The sequence below is a fragment of the Molothrus aeneus genome, chromosome 28, assembly GCF_037042795.1.
Source record: "Molothrus aeneus isolate 106 chromosome 28, BPBGC_Maene_1.0, whole genome shotgun sequence".
Classification (NCBI taxonomy): Eukaryota; Metazoa; Chordata; class Aves; order Passeriformes; family Icteridae; genus Molothrus; species Molothrus aeneus.
The window spans coordinates 2,771,159-2,792,778 of record NC_089673.1 but is presented as its reverse complement, the minus strand read 5'-3'; the positions used below and the strand labels follow the sequence as shown (position 1 = coordinate 2,792,778).

At 62.2% G+C, this 21,620-nt stretch overlaps 3 protein-coding genes across 4 annotated transcripts; 1 reads left to right on the top strand and 2 right to left on the bottom strand.

Moving 5' to 3' along the window:
* Positions 1–324: 324 nt before the first annotated feature.
* On the bottom strand, positions 325–8,274 carry ERBB2 (erb-b2 receptor tyrosine kinase 2). 2 transcript variants are annotated; one of them, XM_066566692.1, is made up of 26 exons: positions 8,128–8,274; positions 7,862–8,048; positions 7,547–7,684; positions 7,392–7,460; positions 6,677–6,789; positions 6,462–6,603; positions 6,267–6,383; positions 5,550–5,676; positions 5,398–5,471; positions 5,226–5,316; positions 4,582–4,781; positions 4,368–4,500; positions 4,185–4,275; positions 3,944–4,104; positions 3,809–3,856; positions 3,198–3,336; positions 2,987–3,109; positions 2,812–2,910; positions 2,536–2,721; positions 2,304–2,459; positions 2,150–2,225; positions 1,920–2,066; positions 1,735–1,832; positions 1,491–1,661; positions 1,119–1,377; positions 325–1,021 (listed from the first exon to the last, which is right to left on the bottom strand). In XM_066566692.1, the coding sequence occupies exons 1-26, from the start codon at positions 8,260–8,262 to the stop codon at positions 690–692; spliced, it is 3,612 nt and encodes a 1,203-aa protein (XP_066422789.1). In that variant the 5' UTR covers positions 8,263–8,274; the 3' UTR covers positions 325–689. The 2 variants fall into 2 exon arrangements, with proteins under 2 accessions (XP_066422789.1, XP_066422788.1); XM_066566691.1 differs by having other exon boundaries at positions 4,368–4,781.
* Positions 8,275–12,235: 3,961 nt separating this feature from the next.
* On the top strand, positions 12,236–18,472 carry PGAP3 (post-GPI attachment to proteins phospholipase 3). The gene is made up of 8 exons (XM_066566801.1): positions 12,236–12,448; positions 12,950–13,047; positions 13,123–13,275; positions 13,863–13,925; positions 14,048–14,109; positions 14,612–14,748; positions 16,113–16,317; positions 17,970–18,472. Exons 1-8 carry the CDS (start codon positions 12,256–12,258, stop codon positions 18,031–18,033), a joined length of 975 nt encoding a protein of 324 aa, XP_066422898.1. The 5' UTR covers positions 12,236–12,255; the 3' UTR covers positions 18,034–18,472.
* Positions 18,473–19,205: 733 nt separating this feature from the next.
* Positions 19,206–21,587, bottom strand: PNMT (phenylethanolamine N-methyltransferase). Its single transcript, XM_066567056.1, has 3 exons — positions 21,434–21,587; positions 21,034–21,241; positions 19,206–19,641 (listed from the first exon to the last, which is right to left on the bottom strand). Exons 1-3 carry the CDS (start codon positions 21,585–21,587, stop codon positions 19,206–19,208), a joined length of 798 nt encoding a protein of 265 aa, XP_066423153.1.
* Between the last annotated feature and the right edge of the window lie 33 nt (positions 21,588–21,620).

The following is a 21,620-nucleotide window of genomic DNA, read 5'->3' as shown; positions in this document are numbered from 1 at the left end:
GAGAAGGGGAAAGGAAATGGGGAGGAAGGGAAAGGGAAAAAAGGAGGAGTGGGAGAAGGAAAAGGGGAAAAGGAAGGGAAGGGGAAAGAGGGAAAAGGGGAAAGGAAATGGGGAAGGAAAAAGGGGGCAAAAAGAAGGGGAAAGGGAAAGAAAACAAGGAGGAAGGAAAAAAGGGGAAAGGGAAGGAAAAAGGGGAAAAAAAGAAGGGAAAAAGAGAAGGAAAATGGGAAAAAAGAAGGAAAAAGGGAAGGGATATAAGATGTTGGTCCTTGGGAGACGGAGCTGGATCCGAAGGAGAAGGAGAGACCAAACAGACCACAGGAGTAGAAAAACCAACCAATGTACAATTGTCAAATATACATCCCGGTGCTTCCAGAGGATCCCGGAGCAGCCGGGACTGCTCTCAGTCCAGCTGCCCTCAGTGCAAGTCCACGTGTCCCAGGCACTGGGACAGCCCTGCATGGGGGGGATGGCACAGGGTCTGTCCTTCTCCAGGCCCTGCTGGCTCTGGGCTGCTCGTGGGGTGCCACCCAGGGTGACCCTCGTGTCCCCACTCTGCTGCCGCGCTGTCCCACAGCGTCCTGGCTCCGTGAGCGGTGCCACCCCTGGGCAGAGGGGTGGACTCCCAGCCCCACAGCTGTGGCTCATCCCTCCCTGAGCTGCCTTGGTGAAGTTGGGGGGGGTCTCTCCTACACGGCCGTGGCGTCGGGGCCGGCCAGGCCGAGGTACTCGGGGTTCTCGGCCGTGGGCGTCGTACCAGGGCCACCTTCGGGGCCACCACCCTTGGCAGGGTCCTGGTTCCAGTAGTAGGGGTTGTCGAAGGCCTGGCTGAAGGGGCCAGGGCTGGGGGTGCCATGGGGTGGTGCCAGGTACTCGGGGTTCTCCACAGCGTGGCCGAAGGGCCCTGGGAAGGAGTTCTTGGGGTCCTTGATGAGCCCGTTCTTGCCCTGGTGCCCCTTGGGTTTGTCCGGCGGGGACGGGGGCGCGCGGGGCGGGCGTTCCCCAGCCTGGTTCACGTACTCTGCAGGGTGAGGGACATGTTAGGGACCCCCCAGGGGTCATGGGACAGGCAGACGCCCCCAACCACCTCCACAAGGGTCTGGCTGTGCCCTCTCTACCTGGCATGGTGCTGTGGGGGGCTGGGACAGTGAAGCACTCAGGCTCCTCTCCATCCTTGGCCGTCAGCCCGGTGGGATCCTCACTGTAGCGGGGCAGGGTCCCAGGCTCCCGCCCCGGGGGGCTCTGCAGGGCCACCTTGTCCCCATCTGGCACCTCTGGGACAGGTCCCTCTGGCCCCTCTGCCAGGCCTTGGGCGGGGAAGGAGAACGAGGCCAAGCCCTCGCCCTCTTCCACCTTGGCTGGAGACTCCGCCGTGCTCTGGGTGTGGGAGAGGACACAGAGTCAGGCACTTGAGCCCATCCCAGATGTGGCAAGGGGTCACCCCCACGTCTGCCAGCACTGGGAGCTCCCTCCCAGCCCTCCCCACGTACCCGCATGGAGGAGATGCGGCTGCGGTAGGTGGTGGAGGTGTCGGTGCTGAAGAAGCCGTGGTGAGGCACCAGGTACTCCTCAGCGTCCACCAGGTCGTCCATGTCCTCCTCATCCAGCAGTGCCCGGTAGAAGGTGCTGTCCATGGAGCCAGGCAGCCCCACCAGGTCGTTCTGGGGGGGTCACAGTGCTCAGTGCTCACCCCAGGGCACCAGGGAGGGGACAGGAGCTCGGGGATCTCCGTACCTGGATGACCACGAAGCGCTGGGGGTCGCGGGCCATGCGGGAGAACTCGGTGACCAGCTCCCGGAACTTGGGCCGGCACTCGGAGTCAATCATCCAGCCTGAACAGAGCCAGGTGCCATCAGGGGCCGGGAGCAGGGTGACAGCACGCCCTGTCCCCTCCCTGTCCCCGTGTCCCCTCCCCGTACATTTCACCATGATCATGTAGACGTCGATGGTGCAGATGGGCGGCTGCGGCAGCCGCTCACCCTTCTCCAGCAAGTCTGGGATCTCCCGGGCAGGGATCCCATCGTAGGGCTTTGCCCCAAACGTCATCAGCTCCCACACGGTGACACCTGGAGGGGACGGGGACAGGTGTGGGGGTGAGCAGTGCACTGGGACCCCCCAAGTCCCCCGGGGTGGGGACACCCTGACGCACCGTAACTCCAGACATCGCTCTGGTGCGTGAAGCGCCGGCGGAGGATGGACTCCAGCGCCATCCACTTGATGGGCACCTGGGACAGAGAGGTGAGCAGGACCAGGGGTGGCTGTCACCAAGGGGAGCACCCCTGTCACTGAGTCCCACGCCCTACCTTGCCACCATCAGCGTGGTACTCGGTCTCGTCGATGTCGAGCAGCCGGGCCAGCCCAAAGTCGGTGATCTTGACGTGGTTGGGGCTCTTGACGAGGACGTTGCGAGCGGCCAAGTCCCGGTGCACCAGTCTCACCTCCTCCAGGTAACTCATCCCCTGGAGGTGACACATGTCCAGCTGTCCCTGGTCTCCCCAAGGACCTCCCCAGAGCTGCCCAGGTGCCCTGTCCTACCTTGGCGATCTGCACACACCAGTTGAGCAGGTCCTGGGAGCCGATGTGGTCCTTGTTCTCCCTCACGTAGTCCAGCAGGCAGCCGTAGGGCATCAGCTGCGTCACCAGCTGCACCGTGGAGGTCAGGCAGATGCCCAGCAGCCGGGACACGTAGGGGCTGCCCACCCCTGCCATCACATAGGCCTCCTGTGGGCAGGAGGGGGGTCAGGGTGGGGGTCAGGGTGAGCAGGGGCTGCTGCCAGCCCCGTTCCCCCCCAGTGTTGTGGCCACACTCACATCCAGGATCTCCTTGTTGGCTTTGGGTGATGTGTTCTCCCGCAAGACTTTGATGGCCACAGGGATCTTCACGCTCTCCCCATCAGGGATCCAGATGCCCTGAGGTGGGGACAAACAGGTGAGAGGATGCAGAGCATGGGGGGTCACATCCAGCTGTGCTGTCCCCACTCCTCACCTTATAGACAGTGCCAAAAGCACCAGAACCCAAAACTTTCACTTTCTTCAGCTCCGTCTCCTTGAGGATCCTCATCTGGGCTTGGTTGGGGAGGGCCCCGCTGGGCGTCAGTGGCTCCACCAGCTGTGGGGCACGAAGAGGTGAGGGGGGCTGGGCTCCTGATCTCTCCCAAGCCCCGAGGGTCCCCTCCTGCCCCCCAGGAGATCCCCACCTCGGTCTCCTGCAGCAGCCTCCTCATGGTGTGCTTGCGCTCCTGCTGCCGCCGGCGCTTGACGCAGATGACGGTGATGAGGAGCAGGACGATGACCAGCAGAGCCCCAACCACGCCAGCAATGATGGATGTCACCTGGCTGTGTGCCAAAAGGCCATCAGTGTGGGGCTGACCCCCATCACCCAGAGTGGTGGTGGCACAACAGAGCCACACCCCTACTGTGACCGTGTTTGCAGGGGTCTTAGGATGAGGGAAGAGACGAGGACCTGACTCCATGTTTCAGAAGGCTTGATTTATTATTTTATTGTATATAGTATATTAAAACTATACTAAAGGAATAGAGGAAAGGATTTCATCAGAAGGCTGGCTAAGAATAGCATAGGAAAAAATGATAACAAAGGCTTGTGGCTTAGACTCTGTCTGAGCCAGCTGACTGTGATTGGCCATTAATTAGAAACAACCAACATGGGCCAATCTCAGATGCACCTGTTGCATTCCACAGCAGCAGATAACCATTGGTTACATTTTGTTCCTGAGGCCTCTCAGCTTCTCAGGTGGAAAAAAATCCTAAAGAAAAGATTTTTCATCAAAGATGTCTGTGACACCCCTACCTTGGCTTCTGGTCCACAGGACATCCATCCTCATCCCGGATCGTGCACCTGGGGACACAGATGTAGCCCGTTGCTGTCAGCAGCCCCCTGCAGCTGCCAGCACCCCCATCTCATCTAGGGACCCCCCCAACTCACGAGTGGGTGCAGTTGGTGGGGCAGAGCTGGCACACTCCGAATTCATCCGGGTATTTCCAGACGGGCACGAAGGAGGCGTCGGCCTTGACGCCGCTGGGGCAGCGCCGCACGCACTGCTGGGCGTCCTTGTAGTGGGCACAGGCCACGCACTGGTCTGCATCCTGCAGGAACAGGGGTGCATTGAGGCACCCGGGTGTGTGGGGCCGCCCTCACTGCCCCCAGTGTGTGTCCCTGTCCTCACCGATCCGAAGCAGGTCTCGGTGCCGTTCTGGGGCTGGCACTCGGGGTGGCACGGCAGGCACCGCGTCCCGTTGGCGTGTTCCCGGATGGCTCTGCAGGGCAAAAGGGGCAGGGATGGGATGCCAGCCTCGCCCTGCAGTGTGTGTGGGCACTCTGTTTGGCACTGCCGAGGGTCTCCACTCACCCATCCAGGAGGTTGCAGGAGGCCACGCACTCCTGGCCGCGCAGGAACCGCTCGCACGCCACGCACTGGGTGGGGCCGGGGCCCCAGCAGTGCCCCTGGGCACAGAGGTGGAAGCAAACCAGCCCCTCTCTCTCTGCAGGAGGGGCACCATCAGCACCTCTGTCAGCAATGGGAGGGTCCACCATCTCCCCCACCCCCACGAGACCCCTCCTACCGCACTGCTCGGGGGGTTTGTTGTGGGTCTGGAAGAGGCGCTGGCGGGGGTTACGGAAGATGCTGTGCCAGGGCACCTTCTGGAGGAAGCAGAGCTGGGGGTTGTGGTGCACCAGCACCATCCCACTGCTGATCTCCTGCAGGGCCCGCAGCCCCAGCGCCTGCACCGCCAGGTCCTGCAGTGTCAGCGAGTAGGCGCCGCTGCCGAGACACCCACGGGTGAGACACGCCTGGCCCCGTGTGCCCCCACGTCCCCTGCGTCCTTCCTGGCTCCCCCTGCAGCCTGTGGGAGCCCCTCCATGTCCCTGTGTCCCCCTGAGTCCCACCCACATCTCCCCACCCATATCCCCCATGTCCTGTCATCCCCCATGTCCCCCTGTGTGTTCCCACAACACCCTGCAGCCCCCCAGTGTCCCCCTGTGCCCCAACATCTCCCCACATCCCCTCTGCATCCCCATGTTCCCGTGTCACCCCATGTCCCTGTGTCCCCTCTGTGACTCCCTGTGTCCCTCCACACATCCCTGTGTCCCCTCATGTGTCCCCCTGTGTCCTCTCATGTGTCCCCCTGCATCCCTTCTGCATCCCCATGTCCCCGTGTCCCCTCATGGTCCCCCTGCCTCCCCCCATGTCCCCGTCCCTGCTCACTTGTGCAGCACCCTGCCCCGGATCACCCGCAGGTTTTGGAACACTCCCAGGTCCTTCATGTCAGGTGGCCAGGCTGCGATGTAGAGGAAGCCTGGGGGGAGCTGAGTGTCACCCCCTCATGTCCCCCCCAAACCCAGAGCCCTCAATCCCCCCCAGCTCCCCCAGCTCTCACCCGTCAGCTCCTTCAGGCTCTCGAAGATCCGCAGCAGTTTGGGGTCCAGGGGTGGGGTGTTGGTGCTGGGGTCCCTGCAGGGGATGGGAGGGAGGTTGGGGAGTCCTTTTGGGGGTCCCCAGTGGGCTCAGGGAGGGGATTCAGGCACTTACCCAGCGAAGGTCTCGGGCAGGAAGGCCAGGCTCCCAAAAATCTTGGTGCAGCCAGAGAAGTGCTGGATGTTGGAGGCGTTCACAGCACGAACACCCTTCAGGAAATCCACTCCCAGCCCATAGCACACTGAGGGGGCACAGCAGGGGTGCTCTTCCAGGAGCCCTGAGCCCCCCAAAACACTGCCCCACCAGCCACAGGGCACAGCAGCAACCCCACACAGCCTTCAGTCCCCAGAGCTGCACTGAGGATGGATCACCCCCATCCTAGGGTCCCCAGAACCCCCCAAAGCTTGGGAAGGCTGCTTACCCATACCCTTGGGGTGCCCAGAACACCCCAAAGCTTGGGAAGGCTGCTTACCCAAACCCTTGGGGTCCCCAGAACCCCCCAAAGCTTGGGAAGGCTGCTTACCCAAACCCTTGGGGTCCCCAGAGTGCCCCCAGCCCCCAGGGGACTTCTCTCCCACATCCCTGGGGTCCCCAGAGCCACTCTGGGGGGCTGCTCACCTGCACCCCTGGGGACCCCAGACCTGTCCAGATACTTGGGGGGCTGCTCACCCACAACCTTGGGAACCCCATGGACATTGAGGAGCTGCTCATCCACAATCCTGCCGTGTCCAGAGCCCCCCTCCCCATCCCCGGGGGGCTGCTCACCCACATCCCCAGGGCACCCAGAGCCCCCCCAGACCCCCAGGGTGGGGAGGGGGGGGCGTTTCTCACCCTCTGGGCAGGGTTTGCTGCACTTCTCACACTTCTGCACGTTGTTGACCGTGACCTCCTGGCTGTTCTGGGGGCACACGAGGGTGCAGGACCCCACCTCCGTGGCGAGGTAGTTGTCTGCAGGGGGTGGCAGGAGGGGAGGGGGGGGTCAGGGCCACGCTGGCTGCCCCTGCACCCCCCCAGGGTGTCACTCACAGGGACACTGGCTGACACAGCTGGCACCAAAGGTGTAGCGCCCGTCAGGGTTGGGCATCGACTCGAAGGTGTCCGAGTTGTAGACAACGAGTGGGGGGCAGTGCAGCTCGCAGATCCCACTCCTGTTGAAGTTCAGGCATGCCTGGGGAGGGGACACAGCTGTGTGAGACCCCTGTCCCTCCCCAGGACCCTCGGTGTGCCCGTCCTGTGCTCACCAGGCAGTCGGAGTGCTTGGGGCCGGTGCAGCCAGCAGCGCACTGCTCGTGGCAGCAGTCCGTGGGTTTCGTGCCCTTGCAGCGTGGGCAGCCGTGGCAGATGCTGTTGGTCACTGCAGGGACACAAAGGGACACGTTGGGGACACAAATTCCCCCCTCCAGGCAAGGGGGGAGACCCCAGGATGAGGGGTTGGAGGGTAAGGGGGTTTCCGGGGTAAAAATCTGGGTGGTGGGAATTGAGATGGCAAATAAAAACAGTGGGAAAGGAATTTAGGGGGGCAAGTGGGGTTACCAGGGCTGGGATTTGGGGTGTAAGGGGAGGCTCCCAGAGCAGGGATTTTAGGAGATGTCTGGGACCAAGATTTGAGTGCTGTGTAGGGCTCAGTGGAACAAGGATTTGGGGGCTAAACAGAAGGTCAGGGTGCTTCTGGGGGCAAGAGTTAGGTGGTAAATGGGGGGTCAGTGGGACAGAGATTTGGGGGGCAAATGGAAGGTCCAGAAATTCTCTGGAAACAGGACTTAGGTGACAAGTAGGGCTCAGAAGGGCAACAATTTGGGAGTGCAAGCAGAAGGTCCAGGGAGTCTGTGGGACACAGATTTGGGTGCCAAGTGGTGATCAGTGGAGCAGGGGCATACAGAAGGAAGGAAAGGGGTTCCCAGGGGCTGTGGGGGTCTCTGAGGGAGGGGTCAGAGCCTCTGTGGGCCCCACACTCACATGTCTGGCAGTCCTGTTTGCCCTCACCCCAGCAGTGCCCCTCGGCACAGAGTGCCCGGCAGTCGGGACCTGCACAGGGGGAAGAGTGAGCAGGGCGTGCCAGGGGGGGCTGGAACCCCCAGAGCACCCCCTGGCAGCACAAACCCCCCACTCACAGCTGCGGGTGCGGGTGGTCTCCACCTGGATGTCGGCACGGAACTCGTTGTGCCGGTGCAGGATGTCGCTCCACAGGATGGTCTCCTGGAAACACAGCTCGGGGTTCCTCTCAATGAGCACCCCTCCCTTCAGGATCTCTGTCAGGGGACAGGTTGGGGGGGTCAGCATGGACCTGCAGCCCCGTGGGGACTCCCAATCCTCGGTAGGGAGCTGGGGAGCACCCGGAACTTTGGGTTCCCAGATTGGAGCTGGCAGCTCCCAACTGCAGGAACAGCAACCCACACACCCGAGCACCCCAGACAGGGCTTCCCCACCTGTCAGGTGCCTCATGCCGAGCTGGCGCAGCCCCGGTGCCCCGGCGGGGCCGGCGTTGCCCAGCACGGCCAGGGCGTAGCGCTCCTGGAAGAGCTGCGTGCCGCGGATGATGCGCAGGCTCTGCAGCTCCAGCCCGCTCACTCGGTTCTCCGCGATCAGCACGTACCCCTGCACCTCCTTGATGTCCTGCCATGGGGGGGACACGGGTGAGGGGTGAGGGGACCCTCGTCTTTCCCCCGCCTCGGGGCGTTTTCCCGCTGCGCACCTTGAGGAAGGAGGTGTCGGCGTCGGCGGGCAGGTAGGTGAGCTCCAGGTTGCCCTGGACTACCTGGCAGCCCTGGTAGAGGTGCCGCAGGGTCTCGTAGTGGCTCTCGGGGCTGGAGGGACGCAGCAGCTTCATGTCGGTGCCGGTGCAGACTGTGGGGACAGCGGGGGCTCAGCGGGTCCCCTCTCCCCGCCGTGGGACACACACGGAGCTCCGGCCCCCGCAGGAAACACCGCGGGTGCGGCGGCCGCCGTTTATCTCCGGGGCTGCTCCCAACAGCTTCCGATGGGTTTCCTGCACCGAGGCTCCCCCGGCTCCCACCCCGGCAAAGCCGCTCCCGCTCCGCCACCGGGCCCGGCTCGAGACACAACGGGGATCGGTGTCGCCCCGTGCCCGCGGCGGGAGCCGGGGATTGCCGGGGGCTGAGTTGGGACCCCCAGAGCGGCGGGGCCGGAGCGGGGGCCGCGGGCAGGAATGCGCTGCCCACGCCGAGACAAGACCCGATTGTTGAGCGGCGACGGCTGCGGGGCCCGGCCGGCCCCATTGTGGGGGGCTCCTGGCCGGGAGAGCATCCCCCGGGCACCCGGCGGGGCTGGGGGGCACGGGAACCCGCGCTAGGTTCCCGGGCCCCGGGCGAGTGAGTCACGGGCGAGGGTGGCACCGGGCCCCGGCCGCCCGCTCCCGGCTGGAACCGCCTTTTCAGGTCGGGCGTGTTTGGGGAGCAGCGGTGACGCAGGGCTGGCGGGCACGGCACCGCACGGCCCAGCCCCGGCGCGCCCGCGGCCCCCGGCACCCCAACACCCAGCGGGGAGATCCCCCCGCTCCACACCGAGCCCCGCTGCCCCGCACCCAGCCCCGCGCTGACCCCGCCGCCACCGCGGTGTCACCCGCAGAGCCACCAGCCCCGTCCCAGCGCGGGCAGGGGGGCACACGGGGGTCTGGGGGGGCTCGGTGTGGCGGTCCCCGGCTGCTCGGTGGCTGAGTGACAGCCCCTGGTGCTGGGCAGCTGCGGGCGCGGCCCCGTGGCCCGGAGAGCCGGCTGGCACTCGCCTCCCCCGCCTGCTCCGAGGCCTCCGAGCCGGGGAAAATACGGCCAGGAAGGAGGAAGCCCCCCCGAATGTGGGGTTCGGCTGTGTCCCACCCGAGCGGGGTGAAACGGGGGGGACCCCTGGAAGGGAAAGTGTGGGGCGGCCAAAGCTCAAGGTCTGTGCCCACACCTGCCGTGACAGGCGCGGGGTGCTGGGGTTTCCCTGGGGGCAAAGGGCAGGTGGGACAAGTGTGGGGATCCTGGTGGGATCCCGGCTCTGTTCCCCCCGGATTTGGCTTTGTCTGCTCGCCCAGCTCCCTGGCTGGGCACCGGGCAGGGCAGGGACTGCTCCGTCCTGGCTCACCCCGGCGTGCGGTGCCACCACCAAAGCACCTGGGCTGCCCACGGGTGTCCGGCCGAGCCCGTGAGCCACGTGCCCACGGGGCTGTCCTGAGCCCCGGGGCCGGGGACACACCGGGCTGTCCCCAACCAGGAGCTCGCCCCACACAGACCCTCCAAGCAGCGTGGGCTGTGGGCTGCCAGCAGTGGCGTGTCCCCGCGTCCCTGTCCCACCGCCTCACACCGAGCTTTCACTTTCCAAACTCCCGCTGCCGGAGCTGCCCCCCGACACGAAGAGGGCGGCAGCAGGGTCCAACTTTTGGGGCTGCCGCTGCCCATTTTGGGGCCACCAGCTCCATGCCCTGCTGGCCCCGTTCCTGCCCCGTTCCTGCGGTGCGTGACCGAGGCCCGGGGGCTGCCGGGCCGGGCTCCCCGCTCCCCCCGGGGCTGGGCTGGGTGCGGCACGTCGAGAATGTGGATGGGAGCGACGGGGACGCACCCACCCACCCACCCAGCCAGCCAGCCAGCCAGCCAGCCAGCCGCTCCGCACCCCGGAGCCTCCCGATGCCCACGGGAAGGGAACCCCCACAAGCTGGGGGCTCCCGTTCCCCCTTCTCCCGGCGGTACCGGAGCTCTGGGACCGGCTGCAGCGGGGGGAGTCCCCGCTGCGGGCTGTACCGGAGCCCCTAAATTCCTCTCGGGAATCGTGCAGCTCGGGGGAACCGGGGTGCAGCGGGCAAGGCCTCCCGCTGGGCCCCAGCGCCTCCCAGTCCACACCAGTTCGGCCCCAGTCCTGGCGGCAGTCGCGGCGCGGGGACATCGGGGTCGCGCTGCCCGCGGCGGGGAGAACCGGGGGCACCGAAGGGGCACCGGGGGAGGCGATCCCATCACTTCCAACCGTGCAGCCCCTGGTTCCCCCCGGTGGCCCCCAGAGCTGCCCGATCCCAGCCCCGGTGCCCCCCTCGTTCGCAACTCGAGGCCGCCACGATCCCCTCCCGCTTCTCCCTCTGTTCCCCCCACCGTCCCCTCCCGGTTTTCCACTCTGTCCCACCCCCGATGTCCCCCCGGTGCCCTCTCGGTCACGCCCCCCGTGTCCCCCACTCCCTTGCCCGGTTCGCCCTCTCGGTGCCCCCCCGGTCCCGGTGGGTCCCGTGCAAAACTTTACGCGAAGTCGCCGCGCGGGGCCGGAGTCCCCCCGATTGCCGGTGTCCCCGGTGCCCCCCGGTGTCCCCCGGCGGGACCCACCTTCGGCGGCGGCGGGGGGGCAGAGGGCGGCCAGCAGCAGCAGCAGCAGCAGCAGCAGCGCGGCGCCGAGGCAGCCCCCGGCCGCGATCATGGTGCTCAGCGCGGGCCGCGGCCCATGGCCCCGCCGCCGCTCTCCGGGAAAGTTTGCGGAGCCGGAGCCGCCGCCTCCCGCCGCTCCCGGGCTCCGCCTCGCGATCCCGATCCCGGTCCCGGCCCCGGGCGAGGGCGCGCCGCGCGCTCCCGCCGCCCCCGCGCGCTCCCGCCGGCCCGGACCAGGACAGACCCCCCCCCACACACACTCCCGTCCAACCTCCCGCAGCACCGGGAATGTCCCGCCCCGGACCCCCCCTTCCCTCCGCCCGAGCACCGGGAATCACCGCCGTCCATCCCCCGGGAACCCCCCGTTCCTCCTTCCTATCCCCGGGACCGGCGGGTGCCCCCTCCCCACTTCCAGGGGGGCTCCGACCCCATTTTCCACCCCCCCGGAGCAGCAGGACCCCCTAACCCTGGACCCCCCCCCAGCATTCCCATCCTGGAGCGCCCCGTTCCCGTTCCCCGGGGTGTCCCCAGTCCCGGGGTCCCGCTGCAATCCCGGGGGTCGCCTGAATGGGGCGGGGGGAGGACACGACCTCCATCCCTGTCCCCTCACCTGGGGCTGGGACTGTCACCCATGAGGGGAAGGGGGACAGAAATGCCACTCGTGGGTTTGGGGTGTCAGTCCCAGGGGTGGGGGACAGAGCTGGCACCGGGAATGGTGCGGGGGGCTGGAGGCTGTCCTGGGGGGACAGGGACAGTCCAGCAGCATCTGACAGGTCCCCAATGGGGTTACCAAAAGCTGGCACCTGTCCCCCACCTGTTCCACCTTCACCTGCTGCCCTGGGCACACAGGGAATTGGGATGGGGGGGTCCTCCACAGGTGGGGACCCCCACACATGGGGGTGACCGCATCCGAAGCCCCCGGCCGGGCAGAGCCAGGAGCAGCTGGGATGGGGACCAGGATGGGACCCCCACATGGGGCAGGTTCTGCCCCCCCATGTACCCTTGGTCACCCCAGTCTGTGCTTCCACATGTGCCACCGAGGCTGCCCCGAGGGAGGAGCCCCCAAAGAGGGGACTCTCGGTGTTGGGGTCCCGCCTGCCATGGGGACAGGAATGGGGATCCAGCACATCACTGTCACCTCAGGCCAGGCCGCTGCCGGGGGTCCCGCATGGCCGGGACCACTCAGTTCCTCAAGCCGCGCTGCCCCCGGACCCTCAACTGACCCCGAGCCCCGCAGGACACCGGAGGGTCCCCGGAAGGTCCCCGCAGTGCCCGGGATCCCCGGGCCCCATGGGGGTATATATCCCATAAGCCTCTGCAGAGCGAACATGGGGGGATATATCCCATGAGCCTCTGCAGAGCGCACTCGGGGGGATATATCCCATGATCCTCCCGCGGCCGGCGGGGGCGGTATATCCCATAGTGCCCCGCGCCGCCCCATCTCCGGGGCGGGCCGGAAGCGGCCGGGCCGGGCGGCGATGGCGGCGCGGGCCGCGCAGCTGCTGCTGCTGCTTCTCATGGCGGCAGCAGCACCGGGCCCGGCCCAGGGCTCGCAGGGGGACCGGGAACCGCTGTACCGGGAGTGCCTGAGCCGCTGCGAGCGGCAGAACTGCTCGGGAGCGGCGCTGCGGCACTTCCGCGCCCGGCAGCCGCTCTACATGGGCCTGACAGGTACCGCCCCCTGCTCCTATTGGTTGACCGATCCAGAAACCACGCCCCCGCCGGGGAGGCCGCACCTCTCGGAGCCACGCCCCATTTTAAGCCACGCCCCTTGGCGGAGGGACTGGGAGGGACTGAGGCTGAACTGGGAGGGACTGGGGCTGAACTGGGAAGCGCTGGGTGATGCTGGCGGACACTGGGGCTGTGTTAAGGGTCCCTTATCCTGTACTGGTTGTCACTGGGTCGTGCTGGTGCATACTGGGCTGGTTTTGGTCTATACTGGGAGGTGCTGGGCTATGAAGTGGGGTCACTGGGCCATACTGGGGAGTCACTGGTGCACGCTGCTGGTCACCATGGCGACAGCTGCGGGTGCTCCCAGCTTGTTCAGTGATGCTGGGGGTGCCAGGGGGTGAACCCCACCCACTCCCTGTGCCCTGCGCTGGGCTGGGGCGCTCTGGTGGTGCACTGGTGCATACTGGGAGGCACTGGTGCATACTGGTGTGCCCCCCACAGGCTGGACGTGCCGGGATGAGTGCCAGTACGAGTGCATGTGGCTGACGGTGCGGCTGTACCAGCAGGGTGGGCACCGCGTGCCCCAGTTCCACGGCAAGGTCAGCGCGGCTCTGGGGGGGCTGGGGGGCACTCGGGGGTCTCCCCGTGCCCGCTGACCCCCCGGGCCCCCCCAGTGGCCCTTCTCGCGGTTCCTGTTCGTGCAGGAGCCGGCCTCGGCCTTGGCCTCGCTGCTGAACGGCCTGGCCAGCCTGGTGATGCTGCTGCGGTACCGCGCGGCCGTGCCCCGCGCCGCCCCCACCTACCCCACCTGCACCGCCTTCGCCTGGGTGAGCCCTGCTGCCCGCTGACCTCCTTTGCCCTCCCTTTGCCCATCATTTCCCTCCCCTTTCCCATCCTTTTCCCTTTTTTCCCCTCCCTTTTTTCCCCCTCCCTTTTCCATCCTTTCCCTCCCTTTTCCATTCTTTTCCACCCTTTTCCCAGCCTTTCCCATCATTTCCCCTCCCTTTTTCCCATCCCTTTTCCCCTCCCCTTTCCCTCCCTTTTTCCCTCCCTTTTTCCCATCCTTTTCCATCCTTTTCCATCCTTTTCCCCTTCCCTTTTCCTCCTTCTTCTTTCCTTTTCCTTCTTTCCCTTTTTCCGTTTCCCTTTTCCCCGTTTTCCCCTTTCCCTTTTCCCCCTTTTCCCCTTTTTTTTTCCCTTCTTCCCTTTTTTTCCCCTTTCCCTTTTTCCCCTTTCCCTTTTCCTCCTCCCCAAATCCCCCCCATCTCCCCCTGACCCCACCCAGCCCCATCTCTTCCACCCCCCCACCCCATTCCCATCCTCCTCATCTCCCATTTGAGGGGGTCCTGACCCGGGGGGGGACCCTGCCCCACATCCCCCCACCCCATAAATCCCAAATTTTCCCCTTTTCCAGGTCTCCTTAAACGCCTGGTTCTGGTCCACCGTGTTCCACACCAGGGACACGGCGCTGACAGAGGTGAGGCAGTGCCACCCCCAGGGTGTCCCCAACCCCCAGGGTGACACCCCCAGAGTGTCCCCAAGCCCCTGGGGGTCCTGTTCTAGGCCCCCTCCCCAATTTCCCCATCCCAAATCCCACAGAAACTGGATTATTTCTGTGCTTCGGCCGTCATCCTGCACTCCGTGTACCTGTGCTGCGTCAGGTGGGCACTGGGCAAACTGGGACAAACTGGGGGGGACTGGGGGGCACTGGGGTGAACTGGGGGACACTGGGGATGGACTGGGGGGCACTGGGGATGGACTGGGAGGTGCTGGGGTTGGACTGGGGGGCACTGGGGAGCAATGGGGATGGACTGGGGGACACTGGGGCAAACTGGGGGGCACTGGGGATGGACTGGGGCAAATTGAGGGTGAACTGGGAGGTGCTCGGGACAGACTGGGGGGCACTGGGGACGGACTGGGGGGCACTGGGGATAGACTGGGAGGCACTGGGCAAACTGGGGGGCACTGGGGATGGACTGGAGGGCACTGGGGCAAACTGGGGGGCACTGAGGTCAGACGGGGGGGCACTGGGCTGTACTGGGAAGGTGCTGGCCTCTCTTGGGCCAGTTTGGGCATCACTGGAGCACCTGGGAGGACCCTGGGCCGTACTGGGAGGACCCTGAGCCATACTGGGAGGACCCTGACCATCCCCCTTGCCCACAGGACGCTGGGGCTGCAGCGCCCAGCCTTAATCAGCATCTTCAGAGCCTTCCTCCTCCTCTTCCTCGCCGGCCACATCTCCTACCTGAGCCTCGTGCGCTTCGACTACGGCTACAACCTGGTGGCCAACGCTGCTGCTGGTGGGCTGGGGGCACTGGGAGGGACTGGGATGGACTGGGAGGCACTGGGATGGCCTGGGAGGGACTGGGAGCTATTGGGGCCAGCTGCAGCCAGAGCAGGGAGCCACTGGGCTGTACTGGGAGCCACTGGGCTGTACTGGGAGCCACTGGGCTGTACTGGGGCTGTGTCAGGGGTCAGTCTGAGCCCCCCCTGTCCCTGAGCCCCATTTTCCCAGGAATGCTGAGCAGGGGTTTGGGTATCCCCATGTCCCTGGGCTCCCCATTTTCGTGGAGTTCTGCCCAGGGGTTTGGGCACCCCCTGTCCCTGTGTTCTCCTGTTTTCCCAGGAATGCTGACCACACTTTGGGCACCTCCTGTGCCTGTGTTCTTCTCTTTTCCCAGGAATTCTAACTGGAGTTTGGGCACCCCCCTCTCCCACATCCCCCTTGTGGTTTTCACTGGAATTCTGACAGTTTGGGTACCCCACAGTCCCTGATCCCCAGTGTTTCTCCAGGAATTCTTTCAGAGTTTGGGCACCCATCTCTCCCTGACCCCCTCGTTGTTTCCCCAGGAATTCTGACTGGGGTTTGGGCACCCCCTGTCCCTGTGTTCTCCTGTTTTCCCGGGAATGCTGACCACACTTTGGGCACCCCCCTGTCTTTGATCCCCACTGTTTTCCCTGGAATTCTTTCAGAGTTTGAGCCTGTTCCCCCCTGTTTCCTCAGGAATTCTGACAGACTTTGGACACCCCCTCTCCCTGATCCCCCCCTCACTGTTTTCCCAGGAATGCTGAGAGAGTTTGAGCACCCATCTCTCCCTGATCCCCCTCACTGTTTCCCCAGGAATTCTGACTGGGGTTTGGGCACCCCCCTGTCCCTGATCCTCCCTATTTCCCCAGGAATTCTGACAGGCTTTGAGCACCCCCTGTCCCTGATCCTCCCTGTTTCCCCAGGAATTCTGACTGGGGTTTTGTCCTTGTGTTTTCCTGTTTCCCCAGGAATTCTGACCGAGTTTGAGCAACCCCTGTCCCTGATCCTCCCTGTTTCCCCAGGAATTCTGACAGGCTTTGAGCACCCTCTGTCCCTGATCCTCACTCTGTTTCCCCAGGAATTCTGACAGGCTTTGAGCACCCTCCTCTTCCTGATCCTCACTCTGTTTCCCCAGGAATCCTGACTGGGGTTTGGGCACCCCCCTGTCCCTGATCCTCACTGTTTCCCCAGCAATTCTTTCAGAGTTTGGACACCCCCTCTCCCCTCTCTCTATTCCCCAGCAATTCTCACGGTGTTTTGCCCACCCCCGGAGCTCTCAGTGCCGCTGTTTTCCCGCTGTTTTTCCCGCTGTTTTCCCGTGTCCCGGGCACGCTGACGCTGTTTTCCCTGTCCCAGGGATGCTGACGGTGGCGTGGTGGCTGCGCTGGTGCCTGCGGCAGGGCCGGCGGCTCCCGCACGTGTGGAAATGCGCGGCCGCGGTGCTGCTGCTGCAGGCGCTGGCGCTGCTGGAGCTGCTCGACTTCCCCCCCCTGCTCTGGGTGCTGGACGCCCACGCGCTCTGGCACATCGGGACCATCCCCCTCAACGTGCTCTTCTACAGGTCTGTGACACCCCGGTCCTGGCTAAAGGGACATTTAAAATAGCAGGCATGTGACCCTCCCCAACCCGTTTGAAAGAAAAGAGATAAAATTCAAGTCAATAATGATTTTAAATTAAATTATTATTAATAATAATAATATTAAATTAATGATTGTGAAAATTAAATTAATACATTAAATAAAATTTAAAATAAAGTTAAAAATACAGGTCAGTGACCCCCCCCAATCCCATTTAAAATAAAGTTAAAAATACAGGTCAGTGAGCCCCCCCCCTCCCCAGTTAAGATAAAATATAAATAAAATATAAATATAAATAAATTAAACTAAATATAAAATTAAAATAATTAAAATTAAATTAATACTATAAAATTAAAACTAATAAAATTAAATAAAATAAAAAATTAAATAAAATTAAATAAAAAATTAAATAAAATTTAAAATACATGTCAGTGACCCCCCTCCCCACTTAAAATAAAATATAAATAAATTAATTTAAATAGAAAATTTAAAATTAATAAAATTAAATTAATACTATAAAATTGAAATTAATAAAATTAAAAATGAAATAAAAATAAGGTAAAATTAAATAAAAAATTAAATAAAATTTAAAATACATGTCAGTGACCGCCCCTCCCCACTTAAAATAAAATATAAATATAAATAAATTAAATAAAATGGAAAATTTAAAATTAATAAAACTAAATTAATACTATAAAATTGAAATTAATAAAATTAAGTAAAATTTAAAATAAAATAAAATTTAAATAAAATTAAATAAAAAATTAAATGAAATTAAAAATACAGGTCAGTGACCCCCCCTTCCCATTTAAAATAAATTAAATAAAATATAACATTAAAATAAATAAAATTAAATTAATAGTAATAAAATTTAAATTAATAAAATAAATAAAATATAAAATTAAAATAAATAAAATTAAATTAATAACGAAAATTAAATAAAATTAAATTAATAATTATAAAATTATAATTAATAAAATTAAATAAAATTTAAAATAAAAATAAAATTAAAATTAAATGAAATTAAGTTAAAAAATTAAATAAAATTAAAAATACAGGTCAGTGACCCCCCCCCTTCCCTATTTAAAATAAAATTAAAAATACAGGTCAGTTACCCCCCAATCCTATCTAAAATAAAATTAAAAATAGGGGTGAGGGGCTCCCCAGGGAGGTGCAGGGGTGCAGAGCTTCCCCCCCGGGTTTGGGGGGGCTCTGCTGTGGTCTGGGGGTGTTGGGGACTCTGTTGGGGGATCCCTCTTGGAATTGGGGTGCTCAGGGCCCACTGTGGTCTGTGGGGTTCTCATTGTCCCCCTCTTAATTGGGGTGCTCAGATCGGTGGGATTCTGAGCCTTCCTCTCATGAAATTGGGGTGCTCAGGGCCCCCTCAGTTTTCCATGGGGTGCTGCAAGTCCCAAACTGAGGTATTGGGGACCCCACTGTGGGTGCTGCGAGCCCTTCCTGTTGAAATTGGGGTGCTCAGCACCCCCTCAGTTTCCCATGGGATGTTCTTGGTCCCTGTGCCATGCCCAGACCCCCCCTCCCCACCTTGAAATGGGGGTGCTGGAGGGACCCCAGGCTTGCTGTGCTCAATGTTGGGGTTCAAGGCCCCCCCTAAACCCCTCCCTTGTCCCCCCAGTTTCCTGATGGACGACAGCCTCTACCTCCTGAAGGCCAACTCCGACCTCTTCAAAGTGGACTAGAGCTGCTGGGGGGGGTGGGCAGAGCCCCCCGTGCCCCCCCAGGGCTGTGCCCTGCCCTGTGCCAAGCAACCTCCCAGCCCCCCCTGGCCACGGCCTCCTGCCCCCCCCAGTTGCCTTCTGAGGTTTGTTTTCCTCCCCCAGACCCCCCGTGCCCCCCATCTGGGCACAGAGGGGTCCAGGACAGCTGAGCCCCCCCCCAAAACCCTCCCCATGCTGAGCTGGGGACCCCCCCCATGAGGTGACAGTGGGTGATGGGGGACATGTGGGTGATTTGGGGGGGGTCTGTGTGCATGGGGGAGCTCTGGCAGGGGTGGGGGGCGTTGTGTGGGTGCCTTGGGGCTGGGGGTGCCCCCTCCCAGCCCAGAGGGGCTGTGCCCCCCCCATTGCCCCCTGCCTGGGTGTGTTGTGGGATGTGAATAAAGCTGAGTTTAATCTGTGAGCTGCTGGGTTCGTGTCCCCTGCCCCAAGGGCACCCTGTGCCCCCCAGCCCCTGGGTTTGTCCCCCAGCCCCCAGTGTACCCCATTCCCTTCTGCTGTCACCCCAGAGTGCACCCCTTACCCCCCCTGCCTCGCTCTGTCCCACCCCACGTGCCCCAAAATTCCCTCCAGGTGTCCCCAACGCCCTCAGTGTTCCCAAACCTCCTCAGCACACCCCACATCCCCCCATACCTGCCCTGCCCTGCACCCCCTTTCCCACCCTGTTCTTGCTCTCTGCCCCCCATTTGTGCCCCAAATCCCCCTGCCGAGACCCCCCCCCACCCATCCCATCCTCAGCCTTTATTGTCACCATCCCCTGCCCTTTACTGTCACCATCCTGTGCCACAACCTGTGCCCTTATTGTCACCTTCCTCTGCCCTTTATTGTCACCTTCCTCTGCCACCTTTACTGTCACCATCCTGTGCCACAACCCCAGCCTTTATTGTCACCATCCTGTGCCACAACCTGTGCCCTTATTGTCACCATCCTTTGCCCTTTATTGTCACCATCCTGTGCCACAACCCGTGCCCTTATTGTCACCATCCTTTGCCCTTTATTGTCACCATCCTGTGCCACAACCTCAGCCTTTATTGTCACCATCCAGCCGGCGCTGCCTCCATCCCACCCCTCCCTTGCCGCTCCCGGGCAGGGTGACATTTCCCCACCATTTCCCGGCCATTTCCCGGGACTCCCCCTCACATTTCCAGCGGTTTTTGCGCGTGGGCGAAGAACACCCCATCCACATCATCCACGCCGGTGCGGAGCGCGGGGGGCATCGCGTAACAGCGCAGCTCCCGCAGCGCGAACCCCGCGGCCGCCAGCGCCTCCCGCACATCCGATTCCTGCAGCGGCACCACGGGCAGCCGAGCGGGACCCGCCAGGTAGAAGGACTCGCCCAGAGCCCCCAGCAGCACCGCGTGTCCCCCCGGGCGCAGCAGGGTCCCCACGTGGCTCAGAGCCCGCACGAAGGAGGCGCGGTCGGGGCTCACGGCCTCCAGGCAGAAGGCGGAGAGCAGAGCATCGGCCCGGGGGCGCAGCGGGGCCCCCAGAGGCTCCGGGCGGTGAACGTCGATGGGGAGGATCCGGCGGAGGCGCTGGCGGAGACGGCGCTGCTTGTCCTGCCACGGCTCCCTGGGGAGAGGGGGAATGAGGGAATGAGGGAATAAGGGATGTGGGATGGGGATGGGGGGTGTGGGGAGGGGATTGACCCCGAAAAACGCGGGGAGGGGGGGGTGGGATCGGTCCAGACAGGGATGTGGGGATGGGGTCAATGAAGAACAAACGAGGATGTGGGGGGATCAATGTAGCATCCATGGGGATGGGGTCAATCCAGCTTCCGTGGGAATGTGGGGATGGGGTCAGTGCGGTGTCCATGGGGATGTGGGGAGGGGATTGACCCCGAAAAACGCGGGGATGGGGGGGTGGGATCGATCCAGACAAGGATGTGGGGATGGGGTCAGTCCCATGGGGATGTGGGGATGGGATCATGGGATCAATCCATTATCAATGGAGATGTGGGGATGGGGTCAATCCAGCATCCATGGGGATAAAGGGATGGGGTCAATCCAGTGTCCACAGGCATATGGGGATGGGATCAATCCAGTATCCACGGGGATGTGGGGATGGGGTCAATCCAGTGCCCACAGGGACGTGGGAATGGGATCAATTCAGTTTCTACAGGGATAAGGGGATGGGGTCAACCTGGCACCCAGGGGAGTGTGGGGATGGGATCGATTTGGCACACACAGATCCCTGTAGGGATGGGAGGAACCCAGCACATGGAGGGATGTGGGGATGGGATCAGTGCAGTTAACAAAGGGAGGTTAGGATAGAATTCTGCAGGGATATGAGGTGGGATTGTGCAGGGAAGCAGGGATTGGGTGGGCATTGGCCTGGGACACACAGAGAGGTGGGGATGGGATCAATCCAGCTCACACAGGGGTGTGGAGACAGGATCCTGCAGGGTTGTGGGGTGGGATGCCCATCTTGGGGTGGGATGCCCATTCCAGAACCCACAGGGACCCAGGGGCAGGATTGCAGCAGGACAAACCCAACACACACAGGGACAAAGGGACAGGATCTCCTGGGCATCAACCCAGCAGCTGCAGGGATGTGGGGAAATGGGATCCAGGAGGGATTGACCCAAGAGCCACAGGGATTTGGGAGCAGGATCAACTGGGCACCCACAAGGACAGGCTCCTGTGGGGATCAGCCCTTCACCCACAGGCTCAGAGAGAGGATCCCATGGATATCTGAGGCTGGGATCCTGCAGACACAGGGGGCTGTGAACCCATGGGATTTGGGAACACCGTCTGTGAGGATGTGGGGCCGTGATGCCACGGGATTTTGGTGACAGGGTCCTATAGGGATCCCCTCAGCATCTGTGGCAAAACGTGGCTGTGATCCCACGGGATCTACAGAGTTCTATGAGGACCTGCATCTGTGATCCCGTGGATTTTGGGGACACGATCCAGCAGGGACCCCCCCAGCACCCCCCTCCCGCGTCCCCCCCGGCCCCCCTACCCGCGCCCCTCGATCTTGCAGACGTGCTGGATGAACGGGCTCCAGTCGAAGGCTCCGGGCTCCCCCCGCGCCCACCGGCCGAGCTCCTCCCGGTTCACCGCCAGGAAATCGGTGGCCACGATCTCCTCGAAGTGGTCGCAGGCACTCAGCAGTTGGTAGATGGTGGGGCCCGAGCCCACATCGATCAACGTCCGCCCTCGGATCTCACCTGGGAGGGGACAGGACATGTCTGGGAGGGACCGCCACAACAACCGGGAAAACCAGGCAGGAGCAGAGGATGCTCCGTGCCTCAGTTTCCCTACCACGCTGAGGGTCCCCGGGAAAACCAGGCAGGAGCAGAGGAGCTGCCCCTGCGTGCTCCGTGCCTCAGTTTCCCCGCCCCGCCGCCTTCCTCTCTCACCGCTGGCGAAGGTCTCGGCCAGGCATCGCAGCTTCCAGGGCACCACGAACTCCTCGGAGGAGAAGTCGGCTCTGGGGGGGAGGTAATTGTTGCGCAGGTACGCGCGGGGGTCGAAGTGCTCGTAGCCCTCTCGGAGCGCGGCCGGGCTGCTCATGGCGAGGGGCTGCGGCTCCGGCCCCGCCGCCGC

Excerpts from the sequence above, each read along its gene's own strand:
- PNMT (XM_066567056.1), bottom strand. The coding sequence starts at position 21,587 with ATGAGCAGCCCGGCCGCGCTCCGAGAGGGCTACGAGCACTTCGACCCC. Across the intron at positions 21,242-21,433 it reads GGCCGAGACCTTCGCCAGCG|GTGAGATCCGAGGGCGGACG; the intron begins GTGAGAGAGGAA and ends GTCCCCTCCCAG. Across the intron at positions 19,642-21,033 it reads TGCAAGATCGAGGGGCGCGG|GGAGCCGTGGCAGGACAAGC; the intron begins GTAGGGGGGCCG and ends CCCTCTCCCCAG.
- ERBB2 (XM_066566691.1), bottom strand. The coding sequence starts at position 8,262 with ATGAAGCTGCTGCGTCCCTCCAGCCCCGAGAGCCACTACGAGACCCTG. Across the intron at positions 7,685-7,861 it reads CGGCATGAGGCACCTGACAG|AGATCCTGAAGGGAGGGGTG; the intron begins GTGGGGAAGCCC and ends GTCCCCTGACAG. Across the intron at positions 2,460-2,535 it reads GGTGTGTGCAGATCGCCAAG|GGGATGAGTTACCTGGAGGA; the intron begins GTAGGACAGGGC and ends TGTCACCTCCAG.
- PGAP3 (XM_066566801.1), top strand. The coding sequence starts at position 12,256 with ATGGCGGCGCGGGCCGCGCAGCTGCTGCTGCTGCTTCTCATGGCGGCA. Across the intron at positions 12,449-12,949 it reads GCTCTACATGGGCCTGACAG|GCTGGACGTGCCGGGATGAG; the intron begins GTACCGCCCCCT and ends TGCCCCCCACAG. Across the intron at positions 13,048-13,122 it reads TGCCCCAGTTCCACGGCAAG|TGGCCCTTCTCGCGGTTCCT; the intron begins GTCAGCGCGGCT and ends GGGCCCCCCCAG.